The 14475-nt window shown below is 33.2% G+C and overlaps 2 protein-coding genes across 2 annotated transcripts; both read right to left on the reverse strand.

Annotated features, from left to right (window-relative positions):
* Positions 1 to 1054: 1054 nt before the first annotated feature.
* Positions 1055 to 5248, reverse strand: LOC123902765 (cyclase-like protein 2). Its single transcript, XM_045952551.1, has 7 exons — positions 4851 to 5248; positions 4701 to 4745; positions 3964 to 4036; positions 3376 to 3473; positions 2634 to 2704; positions 1524 to 1652; positions 1055 to 1348 (listed from the first exon to the last, which is right to left on the reverse strand). The coding sequence occupies exons 1-6, from the start codon at positions 5194 to 5196 to the stop codon at positions 1524 to 1526; spliced, it is 762 nt and encodes a 253-aa protein (XP_045808507.1). The 5' UTR covers positions 5197 to 5248; the 3' UTR covers positions 1055 to 1348.
* A 2403-nt stretch (positions 5249 to 7651) lies between these two features.
* Positions 7652 to 13130, reverse strand: LOC123902766 (cyclase-like protein 2). The gene is made up of 7 exons (XM_045952552.1): positions 12481 to 13130; positions 11860 to 11904; positions 11485 to 11557; positions 10518 to 10615; positions 9240 to 9310; positions 8014 to 8161; positions 7652 to 7926 (listed from the first exon to the last, which is right to left on the reverse strand). Exons 1-6 carry the CDS (start codon positions 12878 to 12880, stop codon positions 8036 to 8038), a joined length of 813 nt encoding a protein of 270 aa, XP_045808508.1. The 5' UTR covers positions 12881 to 13130; the 3' UTR covers positions 7652 to 7926; positions 8014 to 8035.
* Positions 13131 to 14475: the final 1345 nt, after the last annotated feature.

The following is a 14475-nucleotide window of genomic DNA, read 5'->3' on the forward strand; positions in this document are numbered from 1 at the left end:
ACGTGCAGTTGTTTGTGCAATATTTTTATTTAATTTTTATTCCAAGTAATTCAAAAATGGTCTATAATGCTATGGATAAATAATTGACATCTTTTCCTTTTTCAAAATTACTGAGCATGTCTTTTTAATGATTTTACTGAGTATGTCCTCACAATGGTTACATTCAATTTTCCGCATTTCCAGTGCACTTTTACTGCAGAATTTGTCAAGCTGCTACATTTGGGTACTACCGGAATCTCACCACAAAGCCAAACATATGTTGAGTGACTGTTTGCGTTGCTGTTCACAGTTTTCGAGGCACAAACTGAATTTACGAAATTCCATAGCAAACTGCATTGCCATTCACAACGGAATTTTGTGAAATTCAAGGCACAAACTGAACTTGCAAAATTCCATAGCAAAGTGCAATGCAAACATAGCCTTATTGGAGTGTTTATCCATATTTGATGTTTACAAAAAGTGTAATGTAAACATATGCAACTAAATTTGAAGTGCGGTATTCAGCAGCGGACCTAGGGGTGGGCTGAGGTGGGCCGCGGCCCACCCCCACCCCCAAAAAATAATTTTTTTTATATGTAGGGTATTAATTTAAATGTATTATTAATGATTTTAAGTCACCCGGTATATATATGTACAAATATTAATATAAATATTAATTTAGAGTATATTATTGATGACTATAAGTAATTCGGTACACATATTAGTTCAAGTATTAGTGTAAATGTTAGTTCATAATTAATTGAATTTATAATAATAGATAAAATTAGCAGTTGAACTAGCGTATATAAATATGAAATGACATAAAAAATATGTTTAATTAATATTAAATTTTTAAAGTCCCATATTTTCACATTTGTTGCAATTTTAGTCATATCTCAATATTTTTTTATTACTTTTTTGCTGTAAAATTGGCGAATTTTAATGGGAAAAAATTGTGAATTTTGGTCTCAAATTTGATATTTCATTTTTAGATTCAATGTTGGAGACAATAAATCACCTTTATAGCCAAAAATCACAATTTTTAGAGTAAAAATATAGTTTGTTGGTACCGAAATAGTAACATGTGAAAATAGAATAGCAAAAAATTCAATTTGAAAATAGATTGACTATTTTTCGGCCCACCCACGATATTTTTTCTAGTTCCGCCACTGGCGGTATTGTTACTACTTACTATCTAACTCCATAAGGACACCATTGCAGCAATTTATTTGGTTCAACCTAGCAGGCAAAATAAAACTATATTCAAAGTAATGCTATCAGATTGCTGCATCTCTCTACCTCTTGCTCTAAACATACATACATCATTGATGATCCACTCCTCCTGTGGCATTTGAGACAGCACTGCTTCCTGCAGCAATTTCAAATTGTTATTGATTCAGCGAAAAGAATTAATTTATGTTAGCAGAATTCAATGCACGGACAATTCTGGAACAGATAGCACATGCTCTTTTTAGACCATAAATTTAAAAATAAAAAAATTGCAACAGGAAACCCAAGTTTGTGCACCTCAATATCATACATACCTAATACTTGATTACAATGCATCGGATTGGTGATCCCTCAGCACCAGCCAACCTTAGAGGTAAACAATGGACTGAATATAATCCTGCTGGGACATCATCTAGCTTCAGGCTTTCAACGAGAATGATTTCCTGAAGAATTGGAAGCAGTTAATTCATGTCATGTTGATTCTGGTGCTTATTCAAGCAACAAAATACATATATTCAATATTGTTTATGCAAAGGAACAAAAGAAAGACTGATATAGCAGTCTCATTTAAAATTGCAGCTGTGTACTAACTAATTCGAAAATATCTTTCAAACTATCAAGTTTAATATTTTATCAGAACAGACACCAAATCAACCAAATATTGAGATTGATGTGGAATCAAGACTGCAGCAAATAAAAACACCAACGAACTGGTCACTCAGTTTCAACAACTTTCCAAACTGTTCAAGTAGTATGCTGTTAGAACTAAATACTTTCAAGTTTGACAATTGGATATTATAGTACAAGTGTGTGTTGTCTGTGAGAAAAAGAGAGTTGGTATCTACTAGCTTGTGATCAGTTTTGCAGTAACAAAAACGGATATGAATGACTTGATTTTTAGAAATGGATTGTAGTTAAAAAGTGAGTAGAATGTGAAGTGGATTATGTTCGGATACATTCATGTAAACATCAGTGTAAAAATCAAATTCAGAGTCAAAAGTTATAAAAATCCTAACTTCGAGTTAGAATCAATTCTAAAGACAACATCACCTAAATATGGTCAAAATCAATTTTATGAGTCTAGAATCATTTTTAGCTATCCCTGTGGTGAAACCAAACACACACTAACTCTATTGGTGGAAACACCAAATGATGTTCATGATTACAAAAATCAAAACGGATGAAAACCAAAGCTCCCAGTTGTATTGAACATCGAACCCACCAAATGAATGATACCGACATCGAAAATCACTTAGCAAGATTTACAGAGAAAAAAATCCAGGCTTATGGGAAACTAGCATATGTTGGCCTTAAAGGCCTTGAGATGTGATTTGTTTTGACTCAAAAAGGGTAGAGAATAATCAGCTAACTGAAAGTCAAACAAAACACATCAATTCTCAGAAATAAGAGACTCTTTTTCTTACCCTGTCTTTTAAAAACACAAGGTGAGATGGAATCAAGTAGTCATAAGAAGCAACAGATAGGTAATCAACACCTACATAACATCACATACATCTATGTCAGCCAACAAAATTGAGCAAAAAAATGTAAAGAATTGAAAGAGAAATAAATTGGGGTGTGATATCTCTCAGCTAAACATACATCGAAGATGAAAAAGGTAGTACATCAGAGTAGTGGTCTGGTCATAAATGAAGAAGATCAAGGTGCAGAGTGATCTTATGAAACATCACTTGCCAATATAATCTTGAATACCAATAAAAAATGAAATGGTGAAACATCCAGTCGCCTGTTAAGATTTAGAATGACTCTTCTACAGTTTTATTGTACAAACTAATAATAGCAATTCAATGTTCCAAGTTGCAAATAAATAATGTAATAGGGAGAGGTATCATAAAGATGAGGCCAAATCAAATTAAGATCACTAGTTGTTCACACAAGTAATAAAAAATGCTGCCACTACAGGGTTTCATGTAGCGCTTAGGTGCCGCTATAGCGGCTGCTACAACTGTTCTTGACTATAGATTCAAATATTATCTCCATTTAATAAATATTGTATGACATATATGAAGCACCTACCAAGCAGAGTCAGGAGAAACAACTTAAAGTGAAGCAATTTACAAAAGCAAAACTAGACCCGGCCACGAATGACAGAATAAATGCCATGCGTAAAAGTAGTCGAAATATAGAAAAATAATTTATGCCTACCAATAAGTTTGATGTCAGTGTTCTCCACTAGCCATTTTGCTCCATCCACTGTGAATCCCACATAGCTTGAGTCAAATTCCTTCTGAAACATAAGCCGCCTAAAAGTTCAACAAGCTTTAGTTTCTGGTTTAGCTTCAAATGAGCTACAAGTTATAATACTCTGAAAAAAAAATTCAAGACCTCGTTGAGCATATCTAAATGTCTATTTGAACAGTGGTAACCAGAACCCAAATAAATCATAACTAAATGTTTCTTTTGGTTAGCATCCACCGCTTTAATAATAGGCTATTTATTATGAACAATATGGCCGTCAACACCAGTACAATGAAAAAGAATACAATTAGCTACACTCAGTTTAACACATACAGGAATTAAAGTGAACAAAAAAGTGTCAAAAATAGTTGAGACACACATATTTGGAAAGTTCGGGAATGTCGCTACATGCATTTCATGGATCCTTACTTCTTCAAATTTATTAAATTTGTAACTATCACCAGCACAGTTTAATTTGGTCCAACATTAACAAAATGTTTTGATACTCCCAACAACCATACAAATTCATTTAACTAGTACTATTGTGCGCATTACCTGTCTGTATTTAATGTTCGGAATAGTACGCGTGTTATACCCCTGGGAATGTTTAATGACTTCATAACTTCAGCTGGAAAAGAAAAATACATATTTTCATTTTATCAACAGTTTTTAAGACCAACAAAAAATAAATAGCAGTAGAAAATCCAGCCCTCTAGTTTTTCCAAAACAAAATTACATCCTTTTTTTGCATAAAAAAACCAAAATAACATCTGATTTGAATAGGACAAACATTGAAACTGGGCAGTATATCAGAAAGTTAGATTAAAATAGGTAACAAACCTGTTTGAATCACTTATTTGAACTTATCTACCAACATAAATATTTGTGAAACACTGAAAGAATTTATGAAAACAGCTTATGAAAAATGTTCATAAGCTGTTTTCAGCTTATTTTCACAAGTTTGAATCTTAAGTATAGCTTACGAAAACAGCTTTATATGAATACAGTTTGACTTTATTCAATACTTTGTTATAGAAATATCTAATACATAAGCAATCATTTTTTTTATTTACAATGAGCCGGGGATCAAACCCAGGACTTATAACATACTACCCAAACCCCTCGCAACTAGACCAAACCTAGTGGCTTTATACATAAGCAATTATGTATGATAAGAACTTATGCTATACAGTTTGACTTTATTAATTAAGCTCTAAAAAAAGTCTTTAATTAAATTGTTTATCCAAACTAAAATTAAACACACAAATTATCACAAGATATACTATCCATACCAGTTATATTACTATCTCTTGGAACATCAACTAAAAGAGCAGGACCTGCAATAATTCATCACATAAACAAAACAATATTAATATAAAACACAGATAAAAAGAACAAGAAAATTGAAAAGAAAGAACAGGAATTGAAAAGAAGAATGAAACCATTGAGTATATGCAAATCGAGGGAATCAACATCGAAGCCAGCATCAAAGTAATGATCAAAGACGTGACCAGGAGCATCAACATGAGTACCGGTATGAGTTGGAAGCTTCATTTCAGAGTTATTAGCGATGGAACCGTTTTTCATGCTCTTTGGAAGCCATAGAAATTGACCGATACCATCGCTAGACTCAAAAGCTGGCATGTCCGGTTGATACCTGTGAGTAATATCGAAGATTTTTCCATTATTGTAGACTTCACGGCGAGGAGGGATTAGGTTATCGTCGCCGATCACCGCCGAGGTGTAAATTGCCACCACCAAAGATAACACCGCCGCTTGATACTTCATACTTGTTGATTGTGTGCTAATTTGCGCACTGTGTCGACTTATCTAATTTAATTGCAAAATTACAATATAGTAAGTTCCTACTTCAGTGTTTGAGATGGGTCCTACACATCCAAAATTATATTGAATTCTGGATTTATTTTTTTTTACTTTCACCATCATTTTAATCTAGCTCGGTGGTCAGTTATAATATCAAGTAATTTATTAAAAGGTTAATTGTGAATTTTAACCTCAAATTTATTTTGTGCTATCTTGACCTTCGAATTTGTCTTCTTTTTTATTTGGTAGCCCCTTGCTCGATTCTTGGCTGAGCTGACACATATTTTATGATATGTCATATGCTATGTGGATTTTAATTAAATTAAAAATATAAAATACTATGTTTTTTAAATTAAATAAATAAAAATATAAAAACTACTAGTTTCACGGTCCAAACCTAGAAGAAGAAAAAAATGAAATGGTTTACGGCAACAACAACTTTATCTTTCGGAAATTCAATGTACAAATAATTTTTTTATAAAAATGATGTTTGGGTAGAGGCAAACAATATTCAAAAGATCCGCTAAATAAGGAACACTCTAAAATGATAAGACTTTCGATCATAATTACATTGTACTCCTATATTAACAAAACATCATTATAAATAACTCTTTTTTTATTAAGCAAGTATATAATTACAATTTCATCTTTCAGTTTTTTTTATTATTATTATGCAAGTATACATAGCCTATTTTTTTATTAAGCATTGTCAATGTCATCGTCATAATGATGTCGGCCAACCTCCTTAAGAGCATCCTATATTTGACGCTTTTAGATGTCAAATAACTCGCAATAAATCAAATATCCAAAAACTAGACAACCCTTTAATTCATGTACATCTCGGTTGTTAATAATCAAACTTTCATAAGTCTATTGGTGAATGAATGGACGATTCTATTAGGGTCATAATGTGTCAAGTTATCGTTAATTTTTAGATTTTTCGATAAATCCTATGATATAACTACCAAAAAAAATAGTGGTCACAATATTTTTATGGTGGTCACGAAAAAGAAAAAGAAAGTAAAACTTGTATTGAATGAACAATTGGCCCATGACATAAACACTTTGCCTTAATTTTATTTTTTTTTAAAGAAAAACTCCACTGGATTGCATGAACATGATAATGGCTCACGGGTAAGCAAAATATGTTTTATCCGATGTAAAGTATTTATTATTATTCTTATATTTCTTTTCTTAACAACTCTCAATCTTAGTAGCGCTTTAAAACATATTTTGTTATGACTTTTAAATAAGTATTTTAAAATACTAATAAAATATAATTTAGTTTTCTTTAAAAAAAATTATGACATGACATTGACAATGTGCCAATGCCAAAAATATGCGGTGTAGAAGTAAACAATGCTCACAAACAGATGGAGGTTTCTTTTCATAAAAAAGTCATTGATATTTAATAAGGTTATATTATAATGTTATATATATAATATAGTGGTAGACCCTGAACATGTTTGTGAGAAAAAGAAAAAGAAAAAAAAAAGAATTAAGAAAGGTAAAGATGAAAATATAAATAAAAAATAGATAAAGAGAAAAGAGAAACCATGGAATAATTAATAGTAGAAATGTTCTTTCTTTGCTTAGATTCAAAGTGACAACTCATGCATTATATAGTTTCTCTAAAAAGAATTAAATGTTACAAAATTTTATACCAATTATTTAAAAAACCAGTTAGGGTTAAAATTTTGAATTACTTTGAATTTTTAACATATATAATATTCACTCTCATATATCATGAATGACTTAAAGAGTGGTATTTAATACATGAAAAACGAGGTAAAATGAATTCGCATGATACATATAAATCAAAGCAGTTGTAAACACATTCTTTAACATATACATGCAATGCAATTTGATTTTTTATTTTATTTTAATCCCTTGAATTAAAACATTATGCAATTTGGTCATTTAATTTATTTTCATTCCATCTTGGTCCCTTAAGTTAAGAATATTAGACAATTTGGTCTTTTAAATTACAAACATTAGACAATTTAGTCCATTATTTTTTTTGACAAAAATTTAGTCCATTATTAGAGATCAAAATATATTAATATTTGTAATTTAAGGTACCAAAATGTTTAACAATCAAAATTCAAAACTTAAGGGACAAAAATGAAATGAAAAAAAAAAACGTAAGGGGCAAAATAATCTAACGGTTGTAATTTAAAGGACCAAAATAAAATAAACAAAATTTAGAGATCAAAATGAAACTTAAAATAAACTTAAAATACCAAAATGTATAATTTAACTTAACCAATTTTATTTGATAAATAGCTAGACGGGATATTCCTAAAACTGTTTAAGTCGTCTGGTAAACTCTTACAACTTACAAGAGAGAAATATTTGTTATTATTTAAAGAGCAGTTCATTCATATAAATAAATATCAACAATTTATGTGCACAGGTCTTCGAGTTTAAATAGTGCAAAAGGACTTGTTAGCCAAACGTTGAAAACACAAGTTTATTATAGGTATACAAGTCCTCAACTATTGGTCACAACAATACTAATAGATCACTACTACTAGTACATACATTAGACCAGCGCATTTCCAGCCTAAGCTCATAAAAGAAAACCATTCGAGATTTTTACAATCAGTTTTGTTTGCAACAAAATGCTCCTTATTGATTAGACTGCTGAGCTGACTATCTTCAGGCTATGTTGCTTCCTACGGCCGTTTCACCCTATATCAACATTTGACTCGGTAAGGATCAGGATAAACAATAAGAGACTTGAAGAGTTTGAGGTTGATGGCATAAATACATTCTTACCGTGGAACTCACGTGGACCTCATCATCCGATCAGAATGCATCGTATTGGTGATGCCTCAGAACCAACCAACCTGAGAGGCAAGCAGTTGAGTGAATATAATCCTGTTGGGACACCATCTAGTTTAAGGCCTTCAACAAGAATGATTTCCTGATGCATTTGAACATTGTTAGTGCATAGCTTACTGATGATTTTTCAAAAAAGGAAATCAACATACCCATTCTAGCAACCTCTCTCTTCAACCAACTATATCTTCTTTCGACTAAAACTGAAAATATTGCTCCAAATAAACTGAACATTATTTGTCAAATGGTGACAACAGTCTCCAAGAATAGAATGCAAATGTGCCACTAATATGGATTGATTCATCAGCAGCTGAACCCAAATGAATGAATTCAGGCCGGAGGATGGAGCATTGAGTAAAGGGTGACAGTTAATATGAACTATATTTATTGGTTTGGTTCATGGTGAACTATTTAATATTTATTGCCTTTTTTTAGCATAAAATCGATGGTTATTTTTTCAGTTCACCAAGATGATCAATACATATAGTTCACCATCTTAACCTTCCCCTAAGTAAAGATGTATCAAATGAATAATCATTTTGAACACACAAAATAGGTTGAGCAGAGCTTTGGAAGTGCTGATAAAACCCTTATCCCCTATAAAATTCTATTAGGACTGATGATTGATGAATAGAGAAAATTAGCAGTGCTGATAGCTATCCATTTCATAAACTTCATAAATTATCAAGACTATCGTCACCGGTCAGACTCAATTTGATGACTAGAGGTATGAAGCGATCCAATAAATAGTTATTTCCCCGAACAAGACATCAAATGGTAGAGGACATATACCATCACTCTTGTTGGGTACACCAATGAAATTTATTGCCAATAACGAGTGCCAAAATCCACACATGAGCATAGAACCCGCATGGTAGAGGACATATACCATCACTCTTGTTGGGCACACCAATGAAATTTATTGCCAATGAAGAGTGCCAAAATCCGCACATGAGCATAGAATAGAACCCGCCATTATCAATATTAAAAGTTTGAAAGTTCAAGAAGAGAGAATAGTCTCAAATCCCAATCTTCGTCCCACGATATCTTATTGGTATTTTTATTTTATTTTTACTTTTTTCAACTCAAAATAGTAGGAATAATTAATATAATTAAGGAGTAAAATATGCAGAAATTATCACCAGAGGAGAAAACTTTCTTACCCTGCTTTCCAGAAAAACAAGATGAGACTCAACCGAGTGAACATAAGCTGCAGCAGATAAGTAATCAACTCCTACAATTACATCACCAAAAATTGAGAAGGAGAAAAAAATTGAGGAGCCATGCCTCCTCCATATGTCATATAGAATATTGACACCACACCAGGTAGTGGATCTCAAGAAGTGCATGCTAATAGCTATTTTTATATTTTGAAACAAAAAGAAAAGATAACAAGCAAACGAGGAAAAACTGCGCTGTCACTCACACATTTGACAATGGTTAATTCGTCGCTGTTCTACACCCATGCTTGATATCTCTAACACACACACACACAATCTTAAACTTAAGTTCTGTGTGAAAGAAAGGCTTCATATGAAACTTGGCCACAATGAAGTATTGCTCAAGGTGATTCACAAATTGAAGACCTTTAAAAACCTGAAGGAAATTACAACCTTTGTACGAGAAAAAAATGGGAGGAACTGAGGTAGATACTAATGTAACTGGAAGAAAAATGGCACAGCCCTAAACATAGCACATGTCTAGGACATACTTATGTTACAGGAGCTTTTTTGTAACTATTGGGGAACCAGGGCATGCAATGCAACAAATACATAGAGTATTAGACTGCTGAACTAACCAATCAAGGGCAAGGAATTGATCATTGTCAGGCCTTATACAATTACCAAAGTGTATAATAGGATATGTACAGAGGCCATTATTATTAATATCCAATATAACAGGTGAAAAATGGTGCAAGAAAAACAGTCCGCACATGACATATCCTTAGGGGAGAGAGGTCAGTAATTCAAAATAATCATCTATGCTCTGAATCTTGTGCATTTGCAAATTGCAATAATTTATTAATTAGCAAACATTGAGAATAGAATCAGTGGACATAAAGTCAACTAGGTTGGCTCCTATATAAAAACAAATATAATAACTACCATATAGTCTGTTTAAAATAAAATTATGCTTTAAAGGCACCATAAAAATAAATCACATGCTTAAAAATGGTTGTCATATGCACCGGAAAATATTATAACATAGACTAAGTCAAGACAGAAGAAATAGCCAGAATTTGAAGTGCGCTATAAAACCTACATAAGCTAATGACCCCGCATTGTTAGATAATGAAGACTGTTTTAAAAGATAAATGTGACTGTTTAAATTAAAATTCCAAACTATGGACAGTGGATACTGGTTATTTGAGTAAAAAAGGGACAGAAGAACATTTTTTTAGAGGAAGCAACCCAAATCCAAAATAGTGTTTGCTATCTCACCTACAAGTTTGATGTCAGTGTTCTCCACCAGCCATTTTGCACCATCCTCCAGAAACCCAACAAAGCTCGAGTCAAATTCCTTCTTAAACATAAGCCGCCTAACATTCAACAAAAAAGTTGCCTTCAAGTCACACGCAGCTTCTAATACACAAATACATATCACTAAGCTAAAGGTTGAAATTGCAAGGTTAAAATTATATACTGATATATGGATCATTCAGGTCAAAATAGCAAGATCAAATCAAACACACTCAAGTTTATATTGGACTAAAATGAAGGGGAAGGATTATCTATGAACCTTTTTATTTAAATCTTTTCATTAAAACCCTTCCCGTCCCTCTCATATCCTCAAATCTCCACCATCCAAATATACTTGAGAACTGCTAAGAATTCTCCTATTTTTTCCTTCTAAATATGTTCCATAACTTTTAATCCATAAAGTTCACTCATTAGAGTCATAGATCTTTTTCTAATCCTTTCTCTCTCTTTTATACGTTAAATAGAATTATTATTGTCTTACAAAATTTGTTTTGGAATTAATAGCTATAAGTTCAGATCTCATTTCCATGCTCCCCTTGAGAGTGATATATCATTGGTACTTAGCAAATTGTGTTCTTAAGTATAACCTCTGTCGCCCACCCCGTCTCCATCGTCCAACGGCCGGGCCTATCCATCTTAAATCATACAGATAAAATGAAGAAACTATTGCTCATGTCTAGGCTAACAGTACACATTACAATGACTCAGAAGGTAAAATTGAAACTGGGTGATAAGAAGTTGCAAAAGATAGACGTATATGAATGTTATACAAAACACATTTCATGTGTATGCAAGAACTATGAAGCTGTCTCGAGAAGCACTTTCAGAACAATTAAGAAAAAACATCTTAAAATTCGCTTCTTTTCTGAAAAACAGACAAAAAGATGTTCCTACAGCAGTCCTGGCGCATGTAACTTATACAACTTACCTGTCAGTATTTAATGTTCTGAAGAGCACACGCTTTACACCTTTAGGAATATTCAAAGACTTCATAACTTCAGCTGGACAAAAGAAAAATTTCTGGATATTTTAATTAAATATAACCACTGATAACAGGGATAAGTTTACATTTTCATAACAGAAATTCAAAATGAAACGGCTCAGAAATCATTTTTGTAAATGCGAAAGCAGAGCATCCGCCAAATTTCATGCTTGAGAGCAGCACTGCAAACTGCTAAGAAATGTATAATTTTCGACCACATTTATTCTGTGGGAAGATTTGGCATTTACATGGCTGTGAAATTGAGTTATGTAACAATTCTACAAATAAAACAATTTAAATAAGAGCATCCGTCGCACATACCAGTAATGTTGCTGGTCCGTGGAACATCAACCAAAAGGGTAAGACCTACAAACAGAACCATTGGCGTATCAGTTCAGTTGTCAACATGTAACCAGTTTATAATCAACAATCAATGCATTCCCAAAATGATAAATGAAATAAAAAAACAAAATAATACACCCTCCGGTCACACTATTATAAGCAAAAAAATCACTATTAGTAACTTATACATCCGGTATTCAATGAACCTAAAAAAATGATTGTTTGCTTATAATAATAGTGACCGGAGGGTGTAACGAATACTGCTACTAGTACTATTACTAACTAGCGGGCCAGACAGGCACGTTCCGCATATGTCTGTGTCTAACTTATGTCCAAAAAAAGACATGTCTTGTGTTATGATGAATTTGTTAATAAAAGATTTTTGTTGCTAAAAAAAAAGTGTCTTACGTTAAGGTGAGTTTGTTAAAGTCGACACCAAAACTTTTGTATCATGTAGATATAGATGATTAGGAATTCAACTCAGTACCCAGTATTTACAACACTTGCACACCCTAAGCACCTACCACTTACTACAGCTTATTACATTTTCATAGTTTAGCGACTAAATTGATGATATCATTGAGAAAAAGGAATATATACCATTGAGGAGTTGTAAATCAAGAGAATCAACATCGAATCCAGCGTCGTAGTAATTATCATAGAAGTGACCAGGCGCGTCAACGTGAGTACCGGTGTGAGCACCAAGCTGAAAAGCTGAGCCATTAGCGCGTGATCCATTCTTGATGCTATAAGTAAGCCATAGAAAATGACCTAATCCTTCATCAGAATCCCAAACCGGCAAGTCAGGAAAGTACCGGTGTGAAATATCGTATATTCGTCCATCATCGTAGACTTCTCGTCGTGGAGGAACAAGAGTAGTTTCGTCGCCGGTGAGAGAACAGTCGCCGGAATCGAGACCGGGGACGGATGGATAGGCTTTGGAAGCTGCCGCGACGGAAATCGCACAGAAAAACGCGAATATGGATAGAGAAATCTTCATGATCGTTTTTGTTTTTATTCAGCTCAAAATGAAAGTACGATGTATTTGACGCTATTTTTATTTTTAGGAAATTTTATGAAAATACTCTTTGGACGGAGACATGAGCGGTATACGGTTCGTTTTAACTCTGAAGAGACGACAAAGTCAAAGTACAAACATGTGATGTTCTTGTGTTATGAGTGACGGGCAGAACTCTTCCAACTTTTTTATCCCTTAGACGAAAGGGACAAATTGTACGGTTGAAAGTTGAAACACATTAATGCTGTGTTTGGTATGAGTGAAATAGGTGGAGTGGGGTATCTCCCGTGACATTATTATCAAGGGTTATCCACACCATTCAATTTTTATATTTTTTAATTTTAATTTTAATTCTTTAATTTTGAACGGTGAAGATCTCACTGGACCTCTCATGTGACTGGAGAGGATCCAGACCCGTGAAATAGGGGAATGAGAAGTTTAAGAGAGAGAAATTAAAGAGAAATGTTGAATTTCTACCTATGTCTTCATTCTACCGTTTGACCAATTAATTTTGGCTCGCGGAGCTGCTTCTTTGACTCCGATAGACCGATCACTTTTGGTTCGAGATCGGGAGTTTGAGTCTAGTAGCATTTTCATAGGTCGTATTGATGTTGTCTTTGGTAGCCTGGAAACTGTTGAGTGCCATCTAGCTATGGACCTCGTTTATGTGACGTGTTGTGGTTTCTTTTGGTGTGCAGAGGCTTGTTTTAGTGTGCCCTTTAGTTTTGGTGCTTTTTTAAGTTTCATGAGGCTTGGTTCTAGCTCCTTGTTTTTATTTTGTCTCTTATGTATCATGTTCTCTCGCTTGGCATATTTCATGCATTGTTTGAGGTTTTCTAATAATTTTTGCTGTTTCAAAAAAAAAAAAGTTTAGAATTTACTTCATCCGATTTTGAATATAAGCAAAAAATAACTTTAATCCAAATACATATTTTATTCACCGAACCTAATGGTTCAGATACATGTTTTATTCAATGAACCTAAAATAATGTGCTCGTACGGGTGCGAGGGTGGAATGCTAGGTCACACAACGTGGCTACGACACAAGTTACATGACTCAAATAAGCTCTCCAATTTGTCGAAGACAACCTCCTTAGCAACACAATTATCGAGCTCGATGCAGAACTCATAGCGAAGACTTTGAATCGCAAAACTTTTCCCATAACCAATTAGGGAGAAATCGTTTGTCACTGCTATAGGTTTCTCTCAATGTTGAATGGGATCTCTGCTGCGTGGGTAAACAGGGATGGCAATATCACGGCGCATACGTTAATTCGTTGGGCTTTAGTTGAGCCCAATACAAACTGATAAACAGATTTTTCTTTGTGTATTCTAACTCATTTCCAAAACGATACGGGAGTGTAAAATTAGTTAGGAAACAAAATTTAATTGAAAATAACATTTATTTTATATATTTTTAAAAGGGGATAAAAACCTTTTTTTTTTGTCTCGAATGAGGTATGAAGTTGCAATCTACTAAAATTAAACTCACATAATTGTGAGATATCGAGTTTGAGCCCGGATCACGACACCCTGAATTAACAATTTCAATATTTTTTGTCATTTGAGCTATAACC

The sequence above is a fragment of the Trifolium pratense genome, linkage group LG1 (assembly GCF_020283565.1).
Source record: "Trifolium pratense cultivar HEN17-A07 linkage group LG1, ARS_RC_1.1, whole genome shotgun sequence".
NCBI classification, from domain to species: domain Eukaryota; kingdom Viridiplantae; phylum Streptophyta; class Magnoliopsida; order Fabales; family Fabaceae; genus Trifolium; species Trifolium pratense.

What these genes read in the sequence shown, in the direction of transcription:
- LOC123902765 (XM_045952551.1), bottom strand. Translation starts at nt 5,196, where the DNA reads ATGAAGTATCAAGCGGCGGTGTTATCTTTGGTGGTGGCAATTTACACC. An exon ending in CGATTTGCATATACTCAATG is followed by an intron (nt 4,746 to 4,850) that starts GTTTCATTCTTC and finishes GAATTATTGCAG; the next exon opens with GTCCTGCTCTTTTAGTTGAT. An exon ending in TTGTGTTTTTAAAAGACAGG is followed by an intron (nt 1,653 to 2,633) that starts GTAAGAAAAAGA and finishes CCAATTCTTCAG; the next exon opens with GAAATCATTCTCGTTGAAAG.
- LOC123902766 (XM_045952552.1), bottom strand. Translation starts at nt 12,880, where the DNA reads ATGAAGATTTCTCTATCCATATTCGCGTTTTTCTGTGCGATTTCCGTC. An exon ending in AGAACATTAAATACTGACAG is followed by an intron (nt 10,616 to 11,484) that starts GTAAGTTGTATA and finishes GTTGAATGTTAG; the next exon opens with GCGGCTTATGTTTAAGAAGG. An exon ending in CACTGACATCAAACTTGTAG is followed by an intron (nt 9,311 to 10,517) that starts GTGAGATAGCAA and finishes ATGTAATTGTAG; the next exon opens with GAGTTGATTACTTATCTGCT.